The sequence below is a fragment of the Gekko japonicus genome, unplaced genomic scaffold (assembly GCF_001447785.1).
Source record: "Gekko japonicus isolate JY-2015 unplaced genomic scaffold, Gekko_japonicus_V1.1 scaffold463, whole genome shotgun sequence".
Taxonomy (NCBI): domain Eukaryota; kingdom Metazoa; phylum Chordata; class Lepidosauria; order Squamata; family Gekkonidae; genus Gekko; species Gekko japonicus.
In genome coordinates this window covers 781449-805596 of record NW_015160224.1, presented here as the reverse complement: position 1 = coordinate 805596, position 24148 = coordinate 781449, and the positions used below count along the sequence as shown (strand labels likewise).

Below are 24148 nucleotides of genomic sequence, written 5' to 3'. Positions count from 1 at the left end.
CAGCATAAAAAACCGGTAGTTTAAATCTTCAGGGAGATATGCCGGACATAAAGCGGTGTAATATCAAATTAACGATTCGAGACAGCAAATCACGTGTGGAACAGAAAACCCACCCATAGCAACAGGAACACACAAGTGAGGAAAATGAGAGTGTGGGAAAGCCCCCAGACTCACCCCCCCAACCCGAGGACTGCTATTTAAAGCTTTAAAAAACTAGGAGTCTTGTTCACAGATCTCACATTGCCATGTCTAATTTGGCCCTGAATAAAAACATCGATTTGTCAAGCCCAGCACTGCCTCCTTCATCAGGCCGTAGCCATTCACCAAGCAAGGGCTTACCCAACAGCTACTACCTGAACTCCTCTTACAGCTGGGGATTGAGCCTGGAACTGGGGAAGGGTTATGTCCCAGTGGCAGCAGGTGGTCTTGAGTTCAATTCCCAGCTAAAAGTATCAGGTTAAAAGTATCAGGTAGGAGGTGCTCTGAAAAACCTTGACATGAGACCCTGGAGAGGTGCTGCCAGTCAGAACAGACAATACTAACTTTGGCAGACCAAGGGCCTGACTCGGTATAAGGTGGCAGCTTCACGTGCGTGGATTTTCTGCTTGCAAAGCATGGGCACCACAGCTGAGCTACAAGAAGGGTTACCAACCTCCAGGGTGGGGGGTGGAAATCTCCCAGAATTACAACTGATTTCCAGACTACAGAGAACTCCATGAAATTTAAAATTATTCTTTATGCAGATGATCTTTTATTATTTATTTTGGAGCCTCAGTCTTCCATTCCTGCATTAATGAATATGATTAATACCTTTGGAGGCTTCTCTGGATATTCAATTAATTGGGCAAAATCTGAGTTGATACCACTGTGAGACCATGAGGAATTTCAGACAGCCTATGTATTCCATTTCAGGAACTGTTCACTAACCGTTTGTTTCTGTCATTTCAGACAGAACCGGTTTAGTAACTGTTCCCTGACGGAATATATTTACCTGTTCACACTATGGCACTGTATCAGGACTACAAAGCAGCGCCATAGCGACCCTATTGAGATGCCTGGACTCCATTTAGATACACTGATATTCGCTACTGCATCTCAGCATGGATTTTAAAAGGTAATTTCGGGGCAGATGTTGTATTTATCATGTCTGTTTAAAGATTAAATCACTGAAAATAGCAATAAGCACAAACATACCAGCGCAGCATGAGAAAGGAGGAGAAGCTTTACTAGTCTGGGCTCTGATTAATTAAAAAGCACCAAAATAGCCTGCTACCTGGGTTTCAAAACTGTCCAGTCCCCCCCCCCCTGTGCTTGAACTCTGTATCCAATGAGCTCCTTGTTTCCAGGGGACAGCAGTAGCGAATGTCAGTATATCTAAATGGAGTCCAGGCATCTCAATGGGGTTGCTATGGCGCTGCTTTGTAGTCCTGATACAGCGCCATAGCACTCCCAATAGAATGTTTTAAAAACCAACCCTGTCAGGGAGATTGTGCGCAGGGTGGGGGGGAGCGGCACAGTTTGAAATGACACACCGCTTCAGAGACGGCTCCTTACTGGAAGGGAAAGGCTGTGTGAAACAGCCATCCCTGTACCGGTTTATTCCATGACGGTACAATAATGGTTTTAAAAGGGTAATGTGAAATTCCTCAATATATCACAGAGAGTATTTGCCTGGGGACAGTTTTGGTGGTGCCTGGCTGTCATTACTTCTCTTGGAATACTGATTTCTAGAGATATTACACATATGATTATGCTAAATCTTAACAAGCTGATTACTGATATATCTTTGGATTTGGATAGATGGGCAACTTGAAACTTATCTTGATGGGGCAAAGCAAATATGCTCAAAATGAATATCATACCTAGGATTATTTATATTTTATGCATAATTTCTGTCTATATACCTTGCAGCTATATTAATAAAATTAATACTTTTTACAGAAATGTGCGTGGAGTTCCTCATCACCTCAGATTTCTTTAAAGAGGATGCAACTTCCATTCAGTCAAGGAGGATTTGGTTCCTCTGGTTTTAGTTTATATTATCAGGCATACTTGTTAAATTGTACTAATTTTTCGGATCACTCCTTGAAGTTGGACTGTCCATCCTGGGCTCTTTCGGAGGCTTCTTGGCTGGTGCCCCTCTTTAAGTGGAATGCATTCGGGTCTAGTTATGCTAGAGTGGGACCTATTCATCTACTTGCAATTTCTTGCTTTTGAACGGCTCGGTTGGCAGGAGCTGGGGCAAGAGACGGGAGCTCACTCCGTCTTGTGGCATTCGGGTCTCGAACTGCTGAACTACTGACCTTCCGTTCTGCAGTTCAGCGTCTTAACCACTTGAGCCACTGCTTCGGTGGGAAGGTAACAGTGTTCTGTGTGCCTCGGCGTCTAGTCATGCTGGCCACATGACCACAGAAACGTCTCTGGACAGCGCTGCCTCTTAGGCTTGGAAACGGAGATAAGCACCGCATCCCTAGAGTTGGATTCAACTGGCTTCCAAGCAAGGGAAACCTGTACCTTTACTATGCTAGAGTGGATCCCATTCCCCCTGCAGTTTCTGCAGCTAGTGAACAATGGTGTATAATATAATGACAATATCAATCTGATCCTTTTTCACATGCTAAATTAACAATATGGGTCAATCCAGATTTAAAAATTGGGGGGGAAATCTTTTTTTTGGAAGGCTAGGGCTGAAAGGCGGGTTTTTACATCGGACTGATAGACTATGATGATGAACTTTGGTCATTTTCTCAGCTGAGGTCTAGATATGACATGTCAACTTCTGCTGAATAGCAATTTTACAGTGGCAACATCTGTTGGTATCTAAATATGGCCCTGCGGCATTAAGTGTCTCAGAGTCCTCTTTGCTTCTGGAAACTCTAATTAAATCAAGGCAGAAAATGAAACCTGCAATATTTGTTTATAAATATTTGATGTTTATTAATAAATATGATAAGCAGAGTCTTAGGAATGAATGGAATAAGGAGCTAGATCACCCTGTTTTGCCAAAGCAATGGCATATGGCTTTAAAGTTTATATCTGCGCTCTCTGTGGACTTTAAGTTGAGACTTATTCAGCAAAAAATTATGTTTAGGATATACTGGATACCACAGCAACTCATTAGAAAAGGACAGAGTAAAGTGTCTGTTGGCACTGTATCTCACAGGACACATCCCTTAAACATATGCTTTGGGCATGTCCAGTCATTTGGTTTTTCTGGGAAGAAGTTATTACTCATACCAATTTTGTATTAGACAGCTCACTGGCTTCTGAGGATGCTTGTGTACTCTTAAACTATCTGCCCATCTCTTGGAGGCTAACCAGTGGTTAATGAAAATGGACCCTCCCGTACACCTAAGAGACTCGTATTACAACACTGAAAAGATACAAGCCCACCTCCAGTAAATCAACAGACTGCGGACTTTAGAATTCTATTAATATTTGAACGCATGGCATGTAGACAGCTATTATGCATGGACTTATCTTTAGATGTTTGGAAATTGTTTTTAGAAACTTATGTGTAGATCTGCCACCACTGTTGTTATATTTTTGTCTCTGTGTATCTTTTTTGCTTGCTTTCTTTTTTTACTTTATTTAGTTGCTGGATTTAAAATTCTTTCCCCCACTTTTTTCTTTTTTCCCCTGCTTATTTTGAAAGAAAGGAATTGAGAGAGAGAGAGAGAGAGAGAGAGAGAGAGAGAGAGAGAGAGAGAGAGATCAGGTCCCTTGGAGAACATGGCTACTTTGCAGTGAACTCTATGGCATTATACCCCATTGAAGTCTGTCTCCTCCCCAACTGGCGCCCTCCCCTCCCCAGGCTCCACCGCCAAAATCTTCAGGAATTCCCGACCTAGAATTGGCAGCCCTCGCTACAGACCCATTCCCTGTAGGCGAGGAGGCAAAACTGTCTTGTGGGCTGTTGTTCAGTCTAGTCTAGCCCCCTGCCTCCTCCAACCGGCCGCTTCCATCCAGGGCCTTATCCTGCTCTCTGCGTTCCTCCCAACCTGAGAGTGACCCTCGCGGGATCGTCTGCAGCAGGCCGAGCTGCCAGCTCCTCTGTGAGAGCTGAAGCGGGAACCTGCTGATTCAGAGCTCTGCCTCACAGCTCGATTCGCTCAGCTGCCTCAGCCATCAGAAGTTTGGGAAGCACGGCATTTCGATCCTCCTTGCTTTGCTTAAACCCATCTTTTTAATCACAATGAGAGCAAATATTAGGGTTTGCCTGCAAACTATCGCTTTTCTCCCCCCTCCCTCTCCCCCTCCCTCTCTTTCCTTTTCAGCTCAAGGAAGGTTGGGATTCCTTCCCGCTCTAGTATCAGAAGAACCCAAGAAGCACAGAGCAAAATCATTTGATTAATTTAATTTAATTGGGATTAGCTGTAAAAAAAAGTCCGTCAAAATATGCTTACAATTTGTGGATCAATATACCTAAAGCAGTTTCTTTTTTCATTTAATTTTATTTGTTTGAAAGAAAGTTCACTGATTTGCTCTGGAGACCATAAAAAGCGGTATAAAACACCCTATCCCCACATAACGGTCAAGTGCTTCCTCCACTTTTGGTGGCCAGGGGGAATCTGCACAACCATCTCAGGTGTATGGAGGCTTCTGACTTTTCCTCATCCAATTTCCTGCCTGGCCTTTGGAGTTCCAAATGGCTTCAGCTTGCTTCTGAAAGGGAACGGATGGATCAAGGACCCTCTACTGTTCCCTTTTTTTTTAATTTCCAATTTTACAAAGAAGAGGAGGCACAGGAAGTTTATTGGAGCCCTTGGTTCCCTCAGTATCTATCCATCCACATACAGTTTTATTGTGATTTTTAAAATTGTGATTTGTGTGTGTGTGGTATTTAAGCAAATGTGCAATATGCACAGAGACATAAATGCACACTGCACAGTTTTATTGAGACCTTTGTTGTGCAGTGGGTAGGCAATGTGCAGACACATAAACACACAAAGCACAAAAGGAATTTCAATGCAATCCTGTGTACAGCCACATTAGGATTGCTTTTCTGCAGTGTTTTGTCAATGAGCTTGTCACTAACATGGGCAAGGGAGATGCGAGTGACCTGACTGCACGGAAATCTGCCCTAAACGACACATACTCCAATTCAGCAATTAATTTTTAAATATCTATCCTTCAATGAGCCCGCAGCAGCATACATTATTCTCCTTGCCTCCATTTTATCCTCACAACAACCTTGTGAGGTAGACAAGGCTGAGTGAGATCCAAGGCAGAGTACGATTTTGCTATTTAAATTCACATCTTATTAATGTTTATAGTGACCGATGATACAAAATATTAATTTTCCAACAGTCTATTACCTTAGTCACCCCCTTTATTAATAGAAAGTATTCTCTGGCTCATCCACTGACTCCTATTATATCTAAATGCTAAACGAGGATTACTTTCTATTCTGTCTACTATTATCTTATGCTACCCGTTACATTTGATTCCATTTAGTTCCCTAGATTCTTTTTCCTTATTCGTATTAATTACAGTACATATTTTAACATAACATTAGTCGTTCAGTTAACTATTTGAATCTGGCTCTGCCTACTACCTTACACTGTGGCTGTATAAATTATACTGATTCATCTTTATCAATCTGGTCTCGTGTAGCTGACAGAACGGGAACACACACAGTGTGCGGATGGACAATATCTATCTCTGGATGCACAGATGATCCCCCCATGCACTGTATTTATTTATTTATTTGGGTTTTTAGTCCACCCTCCCTTGTGCAGCAGGACACAGAATTCTGTACCCAGAATCTGTACCCTCCATTCACATTCTGCTTCGATTGCCAGCTCTGTGTTGGGAAACACCTGGAAATTTGGGGAGAGAAGCCTGGGGAGGGGCCTCAGCAGGGTATAATGCCATAGAGCCCACCCTCCCAAGCAGCCATGTTCTCCAGGGGGAACTGATCTTGATCGTCTGGAGATTAATTATAATAGTGAGAGATCTCAAGGTGCCACCTGGAGGTTGGCAACCCTAAGCCCGAGAGACAGTGCCTGGCTGGCAGCCCCTCAGGGAACTTCCTGGATGAATGCAGATTTGAACTCAGCCCCCCATAGTCCTATACCAACCACTGCAGCCCACTGATTGCTCTATACCAGTGATGGCGAACCTTTTAGAGACCGAGTGCCCAAACTGTGACCCAAAACCCACTTATTCATCGCAAAGTGCCAACACGGCAATTTAACCTGAATACTGAGGTTTTACTTTAGAAAAAACAACTCATACATTGACTTAAGATGATCCAAACAAAGTAAGGAAAGCAATCCCAAATGCTTTCATTTACTTAAAATTATTTGGCAGAGAACTCAACACTTTAATGATGGTCTGGGTCTGGCTGGGGCGATGGCACGCGTGCCCACAGAGAGGGCTCTGAGTGCCACCTGTGGCACCCGTGCCATAGGTTTGCCACCACTGCTCTATACCATATAATCTTTCACTGTGTAACAACCCACCACGAGGGGTGGATTTGGCCAGAAGCTTGTTGTGCAGCACTCGTATGCTATGAAATGACCAGTGCAGAATGTCAAGTTATGAATGGTCAAAATGGTCAAATTGGGTCCAGAGATGGTCAAGCAAAGAAACTCGTATGAGTTCCTTCCTCCAGTCCCAATGTTCTTCGTAAGGGCAAGAGGCTACTTGTTCATACTTTTTCATAGCCAGTTTTGACAAGGTACACGAACACATGAAGCTGCCTTATCCTGAATCAGACCCTTGGTCCATGAAAGTCAGTACTGTCTCCTCAGACTGCGGCTCTTCAGGGTCTCAGCCGGAGGTCTTTCCCATCACTTCCTACCTGACCCTTTTAACCGGAGATTCAGGGGATTGCACCTGGGGCCTACTGCATGCCAAGCAGATGCTCTGCCAGGGAGCCACAGCCCCTCCTCATACCATAATGTCACTGAGTTTATTTGAAATGCTATATCCTGTCTTATCTGAAGTTCAAAGAATCTCATAGTCAGTCAAAGGAGGGGACCCCACAATTGCAATTAGAGTGTAACAAGCTTTTAAAATCTATATGCTAAATAAAACAGCTTGGAATGTTTGCTGTGTGCTCCTGATTGGCCAGCATCATGTAGGGATAAGGCCCTTTCAGATTTAAAAAAAAAATGGTTCCAGATCAGCAGACAGTCAAGGGAACAGGGGATATAAAGCAATGTGCTGGATTAGACCAGTGAGGGTCCATCTAGTCCAGCCTCCTGTCTCAGAAAGTGGCCAACCAGTTCCTCTGGAGGTCCAACAGTTGGACACAGAGGTGCAGGCTCTCCCCTTATGTTGCCTCCTGGCACTGCAATTCAGAGGTTGACTGAATGTGGTGGCTCCTTTTAGCCCCATGGCTAGTAGCCACTGATAGACCTAACCTCCGTGAATCGATCTAATCCCCTTTTAAAGCCATCTATGCCTGTAGCCATCACTACATCCTCTGGCAGTGAAATCCACATTTTAATTGCTCAGCATATAAAGAAGTATTTTCTTTTGAAAACAAGGGTGGTGGTGAACATTTTCAGACACGAATTCAGAAGACAGTCTCTGCACAGTACTAATTAAAACAATATATTGACCCATCAGCCAGGGGATTTACAAATACAGCATTACAATGCAAAAAGTCACCAAAATTCGGTGACATGAAAAATTCGATCTCTTTTCCCCCAATGGTCTTTCTACTGCTACCACTCCACACACACACACACACACACACACACCATCTGAGCTGCTGTTAAATATTGCTGGTTCTGGTATATGAAACAAAGCAAAATGATGTTTTTAAGCCATTTATTTGCTGTAAGTATTCCTTTAAAAATTAAAATTAAATTCCACCACAATCTCCATGAGAAATAGATGTTTTCAATCAACTATACTCCCCTCCAAAACTCTTCACCTCTAGGGGGCTCTCTCATAAAGGAGACACCATAACTCCAATTCTCCACAGCTGTAGAGGAAGATCTGAAGGGATTTTGGCGGGGAGGGTGAGAGCAGGACAGTATTCAAGAGAGGTGGGAGTAGTTTGCTAAGAGGCAGTATTCCCAGTTCATATGAAATTGTCTTACACTGAGGCAACCCACTAGTTGATATAGCCCCGCAGTGTCTACTCAACCTGCTTTCCAACAAATTTCCCATAGTGCTGTTGCCTAACATCGTTTTAACTAGAGGTGCCAAGGACTGAACCCAAGACCGTCTGCAGACCACTGCTCAGCCCAGTTTCATCCAGAGAGCCACAGCTCCCCACGATCTCAAGCAGAAGTCTGACATCCTTCTCTCTGGAGGTCCCTCCCAGCCAGGGATCAGAAGAACTGCTGCACGGACACAACAGAGGGCCGAGTGTCCATACTGTGGACTCCTACACCTTTCCTACCACCACCTTCAGACCTCAAAAAAGACAATCTCCAACCTATGCTATCAAATAGGGTCGCCAGCCTCCAGGTGGCACCTGGAGATCTCATGGGATTACAACTGATCTCCAGGTGACAGAAACCAGTCCCCCCGGATAAAATGCCTCCTTTGGAAGATGGACTCTATGGCATTGTGACCTGCTGAGGTCCCCCCCCTCCCTGAACCCTGCCCTTTTTCAGGCTCCACCCCCAAAATCTCAATGTATTTCCCAACCTGGATCTGGCAATCCCACTATCAGGTCTCTGGCCTTTTAAGGACTTCCAGGCAACTTCCGCAAGGTGAGCCCCTCATCTAGGGGAAAGGCTAGGACTGGGGATACCAGGGCAGCTTCCCTCTGGTGGAAATTCTCTGTTCTGCAGTCATTACTGCTGCAAATACAGAAACCAGCACATGGGCAATAAGAACATAAGGGAAGCCAATGTTGGATCAGGCCAATAGCCCATCCAGTCCAACACTTTGTCACACAGTGGCCAAAAACACTAGGTGCCCTCAGGAGGTCCAGCACTGGGGCCAGGACACTAGAAGCCCTCCCACTGTTGCCCCCCCCAAGCACCAAGAAGACAGAGCATCACTTGCCCCAGACTGAGAGTTCCTATCTATACCTTGTGGCTAATAGCCACTGATGGACCTCTGCTCCATATGTTTATCCAGTTCCCTCTTGAAGCTGTCCATGCTTGTAGCCGCCACCACCTCCTGTGGCAGTGAGTTCCATGTGTTAATCACTCTTTGGGTGAAGAAAGACTTCCTTTTATCTGTCCTAACCCGAGTGCTCAGCAATTTCATTGAATGCCCGCGAGTTCTTGTATTGTGAGAAAGGGAGAAAAGGACTTCTTTCTCGACCTGCTCTATCCCATGCATGATCTTATAAACCTCAATCATGTCACCCCTCAATGCTGCTTCCACTCAGAGCACTTTTTCCTCGTGCAGCCACTGATTTTCTAGCATGTTTTGCCTCACTATCCCACTGGAGATAACCAGTGTGATGTAGCGGCTAGACTGTCAGACTAGGATTCGGGAGACTTCCATTTGAATCCGTACTCGTGGAAGCTTGCTGAGTGACCTTGGGCCAGACACACACTCTCAGCCCAACCTGCCTCACAGGGCTGTTGTGAGGATAAAATGGAGGAAAGGAGGGAGTTGTGAGCCACCTCGGGTCTTAGGGAGGAAGGCAGGGTATAAGCAAAGTAAATAAAATAAATAAATGGAAGCATTTTTGAGGACTTGAAAACCTCCCAGTAATTACTGTAGTGTCATAGTGCTATAGGAATTACTGTTTCCTTTCCTTTAAAAAAAATAAACATCCTGTGGTGGTGAGGAAAATGGCGGCCACAAGCAGCTGACAGCAGGGAATTGATGCCACTGTGGGTGGGAGTACTGGGGGGCAAGAAAGGGAGATGAGAGGGAGCAGTAGCGTGGAGAAAGGGCGTGGACAGGACCATAACTACAGTGGGGCTTCCTTAAAGGCACAGACCCACAAGAATTTCTCCTGTAAATGCTTTTTCCAATCATTTTTAAAACATTTTTTTTAAAAAAGGCATGTGGTCCTTTACGCAGAGTGGGGTGTTGTAGTTGACTAATTCCTGCCCTGAATAAGAGGGTTGGAATAGGTGACCTCTAGGATCCCTTCGAACTCTGTGTCAAGAAACTGGTCTCCTTTAAGAGAGTTTCTCTGCCTCCTAAGTGTTAGCTTTCTTCATAGAAGTCACCACCCCCACCTGCCGGCTTGTTATCAGAATTGTTGCTTAGGCTGGCAGAAAGGATTAATGTGCAGCAGCTTGAGAACTGTCATCTAAAGTGGTTGACAGCTTGCAGTTCAGAGATCTATCCTGGTAACAGCTTTCTGTGGGCTAAATGGCTTTTCATTCTGCACTGAGAACTTCAGCCCTACCAGAAGAAAAATTGCCCCACAAGCCACAAAACTGGGCATGGAAGAAGTAGCATTGAACTCCTTAGCGGTGGAGCAGGGGGACTGTGGTGTTTTGCTGGCAATAAAGATATATTTATTCTTCACAAGTGAGTCTAGCACCTTTCTTGGTAAGTAGCAGGAGAATGCAAGCATGCCTACGCCCTAGCCTGCTGCAGGCGCCGGTGCTTCGAGCTCTGCAACAGATGCCCTGAACCACAACCGGGATTATACTTTCCATGCAGGACCTCTACTTTGCTCTTCCCAAAAAGATTAGAGCAAAGCAGGTGTGGGAAAGAGCGTACTGAGGATGAGGAAAGACAATTTCCTGCTGTTGTATTGTACTGATAGATTTAAAGTAACTATCCTGCATGTTATTCCTGATAGTTAATTTTTGGGAAAAAGTTAATAAAAATAATTTTTTAAAAAGAGTAAAGGACAATTAGAGGACAACATTAAGTGCATGTCTTTTTTAAAATGCTGCAGTTTGGAAGCCAAAGTGCAGGGAAAGTTCCACGTGGAAACAGCCTCAAATTTAAACCCACACTCATCTGCAAAGCTCCCTGGATGAACTTCTAATTACTCTCCCCCCCCACTAACCTACCGTATAAACTGCATCTGAAGAAGTGAGCCGTGACTCACAAAAGCTCCTCCCCAGCACAAATTTTGTTAGTCTTTAAGGTGCTCCTGGACTCTTGCTCTTTTCTACCTTATAAGGTTGGTGTAAAGTTAAATGAGGGAGAGAAGTACAGTGCCCTGCTCTAACTTCATTAACAGAGAGATGGAGGGGTGTAGGAAGCAGAGATGCAGCGCACGAAAGGAGGAGATACACAGAACGCAAGAGAACCATTTCAGAATCCTTTGTGCCATCTAAGGCATTCCGGGGTCATTCTGGTCGTACAGCGCCTGGCTGCACTGAACGTGCTCCCTCTTTGGTGGCGCATCCACACCTGAGAAACTGCCCGCCTTGATGTCATCAAATTCACAGTAGATCCTTAAGGGGACAGAGACATTGAACCTATCCAGGGCATGACTTTTTGTTTAGATTTGGGGTTTTTTGCAGTCAAGTCACAGCCGACTTATGGCGACCCCTTATGGCATTTTCAAGGCAAGAGACATTCAGAGGTGGTCTGCCATTGCCTGCCCCTGCACAGCAACCCTGGTATTCCTTGGAGGTCTTGCATCCAAGTATTAACAAGGGCTGACCCTGCTTAGTTTCTGAGATCAGATCGGGCTAGCCTGGGCTATCGTGGCCAGCGCAGGGCACAACTAGAACAGAATAAAACTCTTACCTCTAGATTTCATCCCAATAAACCGGTTTTCCACTATGTCAATGCGCCCGACTCCGTGCTTGCCGCTGCAGAGAAAACCAGTCAAGGGTCTCATTAACCAGCACACACGAAGCACTGAAAACCACGGGAACACAAACATCGCATGCGTCTCCCCGTTTAAATCAAAGCCCTAGCAACTGCTTTCTGCTTTTCAGTGGGGGGAACCATGGAACTACAAATAAGGCAACTGTCAGGCCGGAGATGACTTTTAACGTGGTTCAGATAAATTAATGAACATGCCTACCTTTGGCTGTTGGCCAAGATAACCAAATTATCCCTCTCACACCTTTTTACCCTGCCCTTTATCCTTCATACAAAAATCCCCTTCCCCCATTTTATCCTTGGCGAGGCAGGTTAGGCAGAGAGGCTGTGACAGTCCCAAGGGCAGCCGGAAAACTACACGGTCGAGAGGGGATGACAGTCCTTGGAACTTGTGCTTTGAGACCCTGGTTCCTGACAGTAAGTGAAGCCTCCTTGTTCAGAAGCAGTATGTCTTTGAGTACCAGATATTAGAGGCAAAAAACAGGCATTGCTTGCAAGCCTCCTGAGTGGTCTTCTGCTTTTATGATGCAGGACCACCCAATGCTTGACTAAACACACCCTTTGTCTCATCCAGCAAGGAAAATGGGACGCATCTTAGGACACAGGGTTTCCAGTGTGGCGCCCACAGGGGCCATGGCACCTACTGGCAACTTTTCTGCCGCCCACCAAGGGTTTTTGGAAAGTGGGCGTGGCCAGACGGGGCTCTTTCCCAGGGCAGCTTCTGATTGGGCACTGGAGATCTGGTGGGCTATGCAGATTTTTTAAAAAGTTGCTTCAACAGCAGCTGCCTCCACAGTACCAGGATCTTCACCGCCTGAAGGGAAGAAGTCTGGGTATGTGCGAGAAGACGTTTCTTTTGGCAACTGGGTATGTGCGAGAAGACGTTTCTTTTTTTAAAAATATATATGTACATTTAAAGAGGCATCCTGTTCAGCAGAGCTTCTGCCTGAGACACTCTTAGAATTATGCCTGACCTCCCTCCCTGGCATTGTGTGGTTGGTTCCGCCTTCTGCGGCAGCCATTTTGTGGTTGGGCCCACCTCTTTGTGTCAGAATCCCAGAGGTGCCCGCAGGAGGCTCAAAAGGCTGGGGGGCCGCCTGGAGAGGGCACACATCCCAGGAGGCATTTTGGGAAGGGTGTTGTGGTGAGAAAAGTCACCCTGGGCAGCAGCGTTGTACCTTCTGACTGGCAGTGGTTTCCTTGGGTCTCACGGCCAGAAATGATGTCACCCCCACTGGCAACCGGAGTTCTTCAGCGGAGGGTGCCGGGAACTGAGCCCAGCGGCACACAAAGCCACAGTTGCCTTGCGCTCCAGAAAGAACGCCAGGTGTGCAACAACCTGGCCGCGTGCATGCAGGACACGAGGTGGCCAACGCTGGTTAAGGAAATCCTTGGAGGGTTAGGGAAGGCGGGGTTTGGAGAGGTGAGGGGCCTCAGGAGGGTAACAATGACTTAGAGACCGCCCTCCAAAGCAGCCATTTTCTCCAGGGGGAACTGATCTCTGTCACCGGGAGATCGGCTGTGATACCGGGAGATCGCCGGGCCCCACCTGGAGGATGGTGGACCTAGTTGATGCTGGTGAACTTACGCGATTTCGTTCAAGTAAAGGAAGAGCTCAAGGGCCGCCTGGCGAGTGGTCCCTTTGCTGACATTCATGACCTTGACGGGGACACCTGCAGAGCGAGAGAAAAACCACAGTGAGATGGGAAGGGGGGGCAAGCCAGGAAAAGGAGGGGGTGGGGGGCCCAACTGGACTTTGAATCACCTTATTAATGTCAAGAACACCCCTTTAAACATCACCTCCTGTGCGCTAAATAGAGGTGACAGATATGAACTCTAAATAACTTCTTAAAAAGGCGTGTCCGAGCTGCTTCGATCAGAAGGCTTTTAAAAAGAGAGAAAGAAACCCCCACACACAATACCAGACTTTTTTTTTTTAAAAAAAAAGCCTGGAGAGAAAAGAGGAATAAAAAGGCAATAAAAATTCCCCCCCCTCCCACATACAGCTCCCCCTTCCCACCCAGCCCCTCGTCCGCCCTTTTTTAGAAGCCTGAAATTGCGGCTAAGGCCTCGACTAATTAAATTTCACGCTTGCCCATTGTCTTCGGGCCTTGCACCTTCTGTTCCACCAGCCACTGGGGCCGGGCCGACGGAGGGGGGAGGGGGAGCAGGGCGGGAAGACCGAGGTGTGGGCAAGACCCGCACCCGGCCCCTATAATGTCTCTCTGGCGGACAAACCACCCCACCCATGTTGCCAGTTCACCGCCTGACAAAAGTGAATGGGAGCCTGTCTCGGGACCAGAGATGAGGAGTGGCTCCATGAATTCATTAGGGCACCTATTTATTAGTATTATTATTTAAAGGGTGGTAACAAAAAGGAGAGGGGAACCTTGAGGGTGGGAGGCCAGGGGGGGGGACCCATTCCCCCCCCCCCCCCCCGTAAGCTATGTGAAATGAGCAAAAAAATGTAGACAGAAAAGACACAGAGAAGGGGAGGGGGGCAGCCATGGGGGCCCACAAAAGAAAAGGGGGGGGAACCCACCTCGGTGAGCCCCGTTTGAGACCTAATCTCTTCCATCTGCCTTCCTCATTATCATATAGGGCTCCATCAATTGCTAATCAGGATTCAATGGCTTCCATTCTAATCTTTATAACCAAGGCGTCCACTGAGGCCTGCTGTGTAGCAAAGGGTCCCTGTCAACTTCTCCATTCTAAACCCTTTTATAGATATTTGGCGGGGCTGGGAGGGTTTATATACTGGGCTGTAAATTACGATTAAATGTAAGCTCCGGCGATAATGAACCCTAAGTCTCTTTCATGACGGACCAGCCACCTCCCCTTGTCGTCTCCCCCTCTTCGTTCTATTATCGTCTTTCGCCCGGCTCTTGGATGCCGTTCGCCTGGCAGAGCACAGGCATTGTCCGAGAAAGCTGCTTATCCTTTTTAAAATAGTTAATAATTAGATTAGAACTTCAAATAAATTAACTCGGGGGTAAACTGCAGCCTGTCAGAGGGGGAAGTGAGGCACCGGGTGAGAAGCAGCGCTTGAAACCCTCACCGGGCCTTTTCAGATCCTCAGGAAAGGAAGTTGGACTCAGACTCGGTGGAACTGAAGGAGCATCCAAAGGCCTCCGTGCTGCCAGCGAGTGAATTTATCTGAGGTTTAAATCAAATTATTAACTATATTCGGAAGGGTAAGCAGCTGTCCCGTGCTCCCTCGAATGAACAGCCTCCTGCAGCCAAGCAAAAGGCACCAAGAGCAAGAGGGGACAGACTTAAGATGACGGACAGGGTGGGGGGGGGCCTTGAAATGCAGGTCGTGAGAAATCATCAGACTCTTGACTAAAAATGAATTTAGGGACTGCTGTGGGTGTGGCCATCTTTGGCACGCTGTGAGCAGCCCTGGGCACCCTATCTCAAAAAGAGCATTGTAGAGCTGGATGGGACGCAGAAGAGGGCAACCGAAGGGACCAAGGGTTGGCACACCTTCCCTAGGAGGAGAAGCGAAGAAGTTTCACTTTAAGAAAAAAAGACATCCATGCATGGGGGCGTGGCAGGGGTCTAGAAAATGATGCCTGGGGCGATTCTGCACTGGCTTTTCCCTCTGCTGTTTTACGAAACCCATGTTGGAACAGAAATTCCCTGCTGCATGGCATGCTGCTTTCACTTCCTTTGATCGTTGGATTGTATGGCACCCTCCACACTGCATGCCACTTTCACTTTCTTTGATCATCAGATTTTATGGTACCTTCTGCATAGATTTGTGGCCATTCAGGGGTGACTTTGCAGTTAATACAGCGTTGGCCCGTGGTATCTGAAAGTGGTTTTGAGCTGCACTTTTTCCTCCCAGTTGAGAAAATCTGGAGCAAATGCTAGATGCAGAGTCACCCCTGGTGTACACAAAATGGAGAGAGAGAGAGAGAGAAATTTCTTCTCCTCCTGTAATACTAGGACTCAGGGGCACCCAATGATGGGCAGTAGATTCAGGACAGGCCAAAGGAAATACTTAGTCACACATCGCATAATTACCTCGAGACTGGATTACTGTAATGCCCTCTACATGGGGCTGCCCCTGTCGCAAATCCGGAAGCTGCAGCTGGTGCAAAATGCTGTGGCCAGGCTGTTGATGGGACTCCCAATTCGGGAGTACATCCAGCCTGTGCTAAAGGCCCTGCACTGGCTGCACTGGCTGCCTACAGCATACCGGATTCGCTTCAAGGTGCTGGTTCTTACCTTTAAAGCCCTTTATGGCCAGGGACCGACATACCTGAGGGACTGCCTTTCCCCATATATGCCCCGGAGAGCGCTGCGATCAGGGATCCAGAACTGACTGGTCCTCTCAAGTATCAAGGAGGCCCGGCTGGCAACAACTAGGACCAGGGCCTTTTCGGTGGCAGTTCCACTCTGGTGGAACGAGCTCCCGGAGGAGATCAGGGCCCTATGGGACCTTCTGCAGTTCCGCAGGGCCTGCAAAACGGAGCTCTTCCACCAGGCCTTTGGAGCCACCACTGCCACCACTACCATCACAACTATCATTGCCAGTATTAATAACAACTGACAACCTATGATGGAAGCCCTGATCTGCTGGCCCCTGTGACTACTGCCCGGCCTAGCCCCCTCCCCCCAACTGAATCAGACCCCAATAGAACTAAAGAAAAACTGAGGAATTGCTAGCACTTTTATATTATGTTTGATTTTAACATTGTTTTATATTACTGTATTATTATTTATTAGAAATTGTATTAAGTAGCAAATTGTGTTTTATGTATTATTAGAACTTTTATCCTAGGCCGGGAGGACGGGATAAAAATCAATAAAATCAATCAATCAATAAGTTATGGAATTTTTCTCCCACCAGAGATTATGCCAGCCGCAAGTTTAGGTGGTTTTAAAAAGGGACTAGTTTTCTAGTTTATTTATGTCTCGCTTTTCCTGTGGGTTGAGGACACCAAGGCAGTCTACCTTTGAATACTATTTTTGGGGGTGAGAAAACAATGGAGGGGGGTGTCGCTTTAGTACCCTGCTTGCAAGCTTCTGGACAGGGTTTTGCTGTTGTGCAAGGTGGACCTTTGATGTGAGTCATCTTGGCTCTTATGCACCACTGGGTTGCATGTGGAAGACCTGAGCATTCTCAGTACTACGAAGGGAGCTAAAAGATTCACGGGGTGTGGTCTTCCGTGTGCAGCAGCCTGAGCAATTGCCCAGGGCTCTGTACTGGAGGGCGGCAATGGCGGATGGGATGATATCCTCTAGGACTGAAAGAAGAATCCATCCATTACGTCACCCAGTAGCTGGAATGAACAATGTCATCCATTTCATTCTTCTCTGATAGCAGCAGAACAAACTTTTGAGTCCAGTGGGGCACCTTTAAGACCAACAAAGTTTAATTCTGGGCATAAAATTTTGTGTACATGTACACTTCTTCAGATACATGCATGCACATGGAAGCTTTTACCCAGGATTAAACTTTGTTGGTCTTAAAGGTGCCCCCACTGGACTCAAAAGTTTGTTCTGCTGCTTCAGACCAGCACAGCTACACACCTGACTCCGATGGCAACAGTTTGGACAACAAACAGTTCCAGATGTTTACCTGCCCTTTGGAAAAGAATTATTCCACTCATGCTCCTCAGTGGTAAAAAAATTTTAACAAGACCCACACCTGATCAATCCAGCTAGCACTGTTTGTCAGTCGCCATTGTCACAATGCAAACTGAGGTGCAGTTTTGAAGGGGCAGGCGTTGCAGAATTTGGAAAGCTTTATTTTTGTTCAGAGTGGGTTGATAAAGCGGGCACGGGGGGGGCATCCTTGACTCCTGCCCAGGGCCCCGGAATCACTAAGACGTCCCCTGAAGATTTAAGCGGGTTCATTGGTAGGTCACTGAGATGGCTTGTCACTGGGTGATTTTCAGCTGAATGTGCAAATGGATTCTCATGAAAAACACTGCGATCAAGTGGATTTCTTTCTGTTGCGCTTCCATCCACTCTGCCTCCCGTGAGCTCAAGATAGCGTACATGGTTTTCTTCCACATTACCCTTACAACCATCTTGTGAGGTAGTTTAATCTAAATGACTGGCCCAAGGTTACTCAGTGAGCTTCACAGCTGTGTAGGGATTTGAACCCAAGTCTGTCTGATCCTAGTCCAACACTCGAAGAAACCGATCCAGGGCACTGGCTCTAGGCACATAGGCAGCCAATACTATGGTAGTTTTGTCTGCCGTGTTAGATCTTGGACAGCCCTCATTCATATACTCCTCAGAGTCTCATTAAGTGATGGATGTGGGGGTGTACACCATTCATAGCACTTCCAAAAGGGCAGTTCAAAAGCAAGCGGAAGAGCAGGCGTCCTACCATCACTGTCCTTACCCTTCTTGAATTCAATCTCTAAGATGTCAGGAGTGTCGGGAGCTGTGGCAGGATCAGTTGTCTTGGTATAGAGTCCAGGAGGTGCCTGGTTCTGTAAGGAACGTTGTGAGAAATTACCCTGTGCACCTTTATCCCACTGCACATAGCCAGGGGCCAGCAAAAGCAGGGGCCAAAATGGATGCGATATTTCTGGGGCATCAGGACCAGTTTAAAAGCCCCCCCCCCTTAACCTTTGTACGCTTTTTCTCTCTCCCAAAGTGAGCCCTGAAAAACTGGCTCTGAACATTTCTGCAGGGATCAGCTTGAACTGGCGTAACATCATAAAACACCCCTAGTTCCGGGAGGAGTTTCCAACAGGTTTGTAAAATGTCTGTGTGCGACTCCCCCCAACTCCCAGCAATGCAAGAATGGGTAGATCAATTAATAAGTGTATGTGTGGTATATTTAAAAAGCAAAAGCAAAAACAGAACAGCCCTCCTGATATGCAAGATGGGCAGCTGGTTCCGTGTTCAATGCATGTGTAATGCTGGGCTCCTGCATTGGGTGAAGAACTCATTTTGACTGTGCTCTTTAGATCTTACATTTGTGTTTGTTCACCAGGTTTTCCTGCCTGGCCACAAATGCAGTATGGAAATCTAGTGCATCCATCATACCTCCAGAGAGAGTTCCACTGTCTGTTTGAGGAACAACAGACTAGTCCAGGGGTCCCCAATGTGGTGCGTCTGGGCACCATGGCACCCTCCAACCCTTTCCTGGCACCCACCAAGTATTTTTAGATAGTGGCCAGGGCCAGACATAGATAGATAGACAGACAGAACATAAGAGAAGCCATGCTCGATCAGGCCAATGGACCATTCAGTCCAATCCTCTGTGCAACACAGGGGCCAAAACCCAGGTGCCATCAGGAGGTCCACCAGTGGATCCAGAACTCCAGAAGCCCCCCCCCCACTGTTACCCCCCCCCAGCACCAAGAAGGCAGAACATCACTGGCCCATAAATAAAAACATAAGAGAAGCCATGTTGGATCAGGCCAATGGCCCATCCAGTTCAACACTCCGTGTCACACAGTGGCCAAAACCCAGGTGCCATCAGGGGGTCCACCAGCAAGGCCAGAACTCCAGCAGCCCTCCCACTGTGCCCCCCCCCCAGCACCAAGAATGCTGAGCATCACTGCCCCAGACAGAGTGTTCCATCTACACCTTGTGGCTAATAGCCACTGATGGACCTCTGCTCCATATGTTTATCCAATCCCCTCTTTAAGCTGTCTGTGCCTGTAGCCACCACCACTTCCTGCAGCAGTGAATTCTTTGGGTGAAGAAGAACTTCCTTTTATCTGTATGTGGACAGGATCTAGCTTATTATGTGTTCGTGAAGGGCAACAGTGGGAGGGCTTCTAGTGTCCTGGGCCCACTGATGGACCTTCTGATGGCACCTGGTATTTTTGACCACTGTGTGACAGAGTGTTGGACTGGATGGGCCGCTGGCCTGATCCAACATTGGCTTCTCTTATGTTCTTATGGCTCCCTACAGAATCCGTTGGCATGGGGCACTACAACGGCGACTAGCAGGAGGTGGAGGAGAAGAAGAGATTTGATTTATACCCTGCCCTTCACTTGGAGTCTCAGACCAGCTTACAATCTCCTTCCCTCCCTGACTCCCTGTGAGGTAGGTGGGCCTGAGGGAGCTCTTTTGAGGCCTGCTCTTGAGAGAACAGCTCTGAGAGAACTTGTGACTGACCCAAGGTCACTCCAGCAGCTGCATGTGGAGAAGTGGAGAAACAAACCTGGTTCTCCCATATTAGCATCCACGTTTCTAACCACTACACCAAACTGGCTGCAAAGACCTTTTGAGCAAAGGACCCTTCAAACAGATGGGAGATAGATCTAGTTGTGGCCACCATGAGAACTGGAAAGAGAACCCCCAGAATGATGTCCTCCGAGGTGCTGGAAACAGCAACAAAACAGGGATTGACTGGCCTGTTTGCATCCTTCTCTACAACATCTGGCCAGTGCAACAGCAAATACATCTGCTTGATGCTGTCCATTGTCAGGAAACAGAATGTTAAGATGGAAGGTTCATTTTTTTAGCAGACTGCTCTAGTCCAGCGGTTCTCAACCTTTTTGATATGGTGACCCACAAGTCTAGATTCACTTGGTACGGTGACCCAGCCAGGGCTGGGCCAAGGTTTTTTGGCACCCTAGGCTACCTATGTGTGCCATGGTGTCTTCGAGGTTAAGATGCTGAGCTGCAGACCGGAAGGTCGGTAGTTCAGCAGTTTGAGACCCGAGTGCCGCATGACAGAGTGAGCTCCCGTCGCTGGTCCCAGCTCCTGCCAACCTAGCAGTTCGAAAGCAAGAAATTGCAAGTAGATAAATAGATACCGCTTCGGTGGGAAGGTAACAGCGGTCCGTGCACGTCGGCGTTTAGTCATGCTGTCCACATGACTATGGAGAAGCTAGAGTCGGATTCGACTGGCTTTCGAGCAAGGGAAACCTTTACCTTTAGGCAATCTATGACCTTGGCACCCATCTAGTCCAGCATTCCATTTTCTACAGGGACTAACCAGATGTTTCTGAGAAACCAACCAACATCGCACAAAGGGCACAGCTGCCCCCACTGTGAACCCCAAGCAAGTGGCATCCCAACAGGCACAGCCCTTTGCAAAACGGAGGACGCATTCCGGCCTCTGACCAGCCTCCCCTTCTCCATGACTCCTTCTAATCCCAGCTAAGATTTTAAGAAACTCATCCTAGTGACCCTCAGGACACATTTTGCTTGGTCAGCATGTCCATGCAGGGAAGAAGAAATACCAGCTAGCGTATGACGTGGAAGATCCTGTTCCCAGGGTCAGATCTTGGTTTCCAAAACAACAAAGAGAGCAACACAATGGGAGGGCTGGTCTGCTGTCCATTGTCAGGAATGCTGTCCATTGGGGAGGGCTGGTCTGCAACCCACTTTCAGAGGCTTTGCAGCCCACTTTTGGGTCCCACAGGTTAGGAGACACTGATGTAGACCAGTGTTCCCTCTAAGCTGAGTTAGTGTGAGCTAGCTCACAGTTTTTTAGCCACCAGCTCACAGATTTTTGTCTTAGCTCAGGAAGGATGGCTCCAGAGCAAACTAATTCATGCAGCAGCCAAATCGCTCGCTCACAACTTTAATGCCAGGAGCTTACCAAGTAGAATTTTTGCTCACAGGACTCCACAGCTTAGAGGGAGCCTTGATGTAGACCATCAACTTTTTATGTTCTGGTTCATACCTGCCTATACCCTGGCTGCCTGCTCTTCGAGAAAAGCTGTACACCAGTGTTAATTGAAGTCGAACAGTTTGCATTACATCCACGCGTTCTTCCATGAAGATCCATCCCATCCAACATCCTGCTGATTGTATTTCTTATCCGGACTTTCAACCAATAATCAGGCTCCCGTAGCAGGTCATGTAAGAAGAGGAACTGTCCGCTACTGCTGGATCCGGGCACAGTGATGTTGCTGTATGCCCACCTGCTGATGACCCTATGGAATAGCAGCTGGCTGGATGCCACTCACAAACAGGACACGAATGTAACGATTTGGCTTTGTTTGCATCACGTATGCAGAGGTACACTGCTTTTGTTCATGGAGGCTCCACTGAGCCCCCATGGCTTTCCTTCAGCCCCGTTGCTTATTCCTAGGCATATACCAGCTAGAACTTTTTTTTTTAAAGCTACCCTAAAAACCTAGGACCGCAAAGGCAGCAAAACCCAACAAGAAGAGTTTATGATGCCTTCAAAAGAGGAGAGAGGGAGGGAGAGACGGAGATGACTGGGAACAAAGGGCCAGGGAAATCAGACAATTTTTTCCCCTCAACTTGATCTCATCTTTTTCTTTGACGCCCCCACAGCTGGAGATGGAATAGCTATGGAGGAACAAGTCACGCAGGAAGGGAAGTGTGACTTTGGCAGAGAGAAAGCGGGAGAGGGAGAGAGAGAGAGGGAGAAGCACAGCCCATACTCTTCCAGCAACCGAGAGACACAGACGTGCAGAGAAATGGGGCTTATTCTGCACTGACCGAAAAACTAATGACTACCCTTGACCCCAGCAGGTGCTGCTCTCGAATGCGCTTTCTGACGGTGTCCCCCCCGAGGTTAATACACCCAGGGGGGAAATAGAGGAACAAAGCAAAAACCCATTTCAAAACACATCAACCTTTATGTATATTTTTTCCCCTCCCTTGCCTGATTTTATAGCACAGAGGTGTCTTATCTCTTAAAGTCGGGCCGGTGGAAAACGGCCACATTCCCATAATTAGTTTATGCCTCGGGCGCTTCTGATGAATTTTCACATTTGGAGGCATGCAATAAGTGGAGGGTGGAGCAGAAAAAACGAGCCTTTTTTTTTTTTTAAGGAATCTGTCTCTGGGAAAGTGGAGCTTAATGCCCGTCTCCTGTTTGCAAGCCATGCAATTTCGCAGGAACCTGCTCTTAAAGACCCACCACACATTCACATGCAAAACTCACACCCTACATCAAAGAAAGGCACAACAGAGAACCTCTGGGTCTTCTAGGCCCAAACACGGGCCTAAAAGCCACAAGAACATATTTGGTCCAGTCATTCACAGGTGCCATTTCGAGATGCAGGCTGCAGAATCTACATTCAGTCTACCCATAGCTGAAACTTCCAGACAAGGCCTCCCACAGTTAGGAATGGGCTTGAACCAGCTCACAAACTAAAAGTTCATCATGAATTTTGGCCGGTTTGTGGTTTGTGAAGTGATGTTTGGAAACTGTAAAGCCACCACGAACTTCCACAAACTTTAAGGCAGTTCATGGCAGCTGGCGAAGAGCAGCAAGCAGGGATTTAAATGACTTAGAGCCATTTAAACCCCTGCTTTCTGCTCTTCAAGAAAAACAGCAGAGCACCAAGGAGAAGAAAGCAGGGGTTTAAATGGCTCAGAGCCATTTAAACCCCTCAGAGCCATTTAAAACCCTGCTTTCTCCTCCCTGCAAAAAGTGACAGGGAGCAGAAAGCAGGGGTCATGAACTGATATGAACTGGTTTGGTTCATGAACCAACATATCAGTTCATGATTTGGTTTATGGTTCAGCCACAAACCATGAACTGAACTACAAAAAAGTGGTTTGTGCCCATCCCTACCTGCAGTCAGAAAGCATCCAGCCTATGCTGATCTACCGAACCACACTGCCATCCCTTGATTGGTCAACACTGTGGGTTTTTTAGCTCTAAGGCGACAAATATGCTTGGAGTTCGGGGGTCAGGCCCCCAGACTTGTATTTTAGACTCCAAAAGCAGCTGGTGGTGATACTGGGGTAGTGGTTTTTAGGGAATTGGGAATTTACTGTACTTCCTACCTGCACTATTACCCCAATCAGAAATCCCCCCTGGGCTGCTTTAAGTCCCAGGACAGAAAACAAGTTTTTTTTTTCTGTGGAAACGCACTGGAACAGAGTTCCGGAACCTCTTCAACAAAATTCTTTTTAAAATGTTTAAAAGTTCATGAGTTTTCAGTATACAGACTGAAAACTTGATTTCTCTCTTGAGAGTTCCGGCACCTCTTTTTCCAGGGGAAAAAAAAACCCTAATGGAAAATATGACCAGCACAGCACAGAGATCCCGAGGACAGTTCAAGGGACACGGCAGCTCAGTGTCCTGGGTGGGTCACAAAACAGGCAGGACCCTAAAGCTGCGGAACAGATATAGGGTGCAAACTGGAATGGGAATTATCGTATGGCATTGTGTGCGTGGAATAGCCAGGAGATCCCTGGAGGGACTGTCTGGCTGCCGAAGCGGTAACTCCTTTTTGGCACCACTACGCTGAGAGTGCTGTGACTTGCCTAGGATCACCCAGCTGGCTTCAAGTGGGGAATCAAACCCAGTTCTCCAGACTAGAGCCTGCCGCTCTGAACCATGACACCAGACTGGCTCTCATCTGTGCTGCAGACTTAGCTGGAATCCACTGTACCGTTCCACCTGCCCCATCTCAAGAAGGATCTCTTAGTGCCAGGAAGGATGCAGAAATGGGCAATCAAAACGATCAAGGAGTTCAAGAACCTTCCCTACAATGGGAGACAAAAGAGACTGTGGCCTTTTAGTCTGGGAACTGAGGAGTTAAC

At 47.1% G+C, this 24148-nt stretch overlaps 1 protein-coding gene across 1 annotated transcript in view; it reads right to left on the bottom strand.

The window, feature by feature from the left end:
• Positions 1-24148, bottom strand: part of ASS1 (argininosuccinate synthase 1) — a 179718-nt gene that overhangs the window by 65050 nt on the left and 90520 nt on the right. Inside the window, exons 8-10 of the mRNA XM_015411491.1 lie at positions 18044-18134; positions 13268-13352; positions 11599-11663 (exon numbers count right to left, since the gene is read on the bottom strand). Of these exons, the coding sequence (XP_015266977.1) occupies positions 11599-11663; positions 13268-13352; positions 18044-18134 (241 nt within the window). The remainder of the gene's footprint in view (positions 1-11598; positions 11664-13267; positions 13353-18043; positions 18135-24148) is intronic.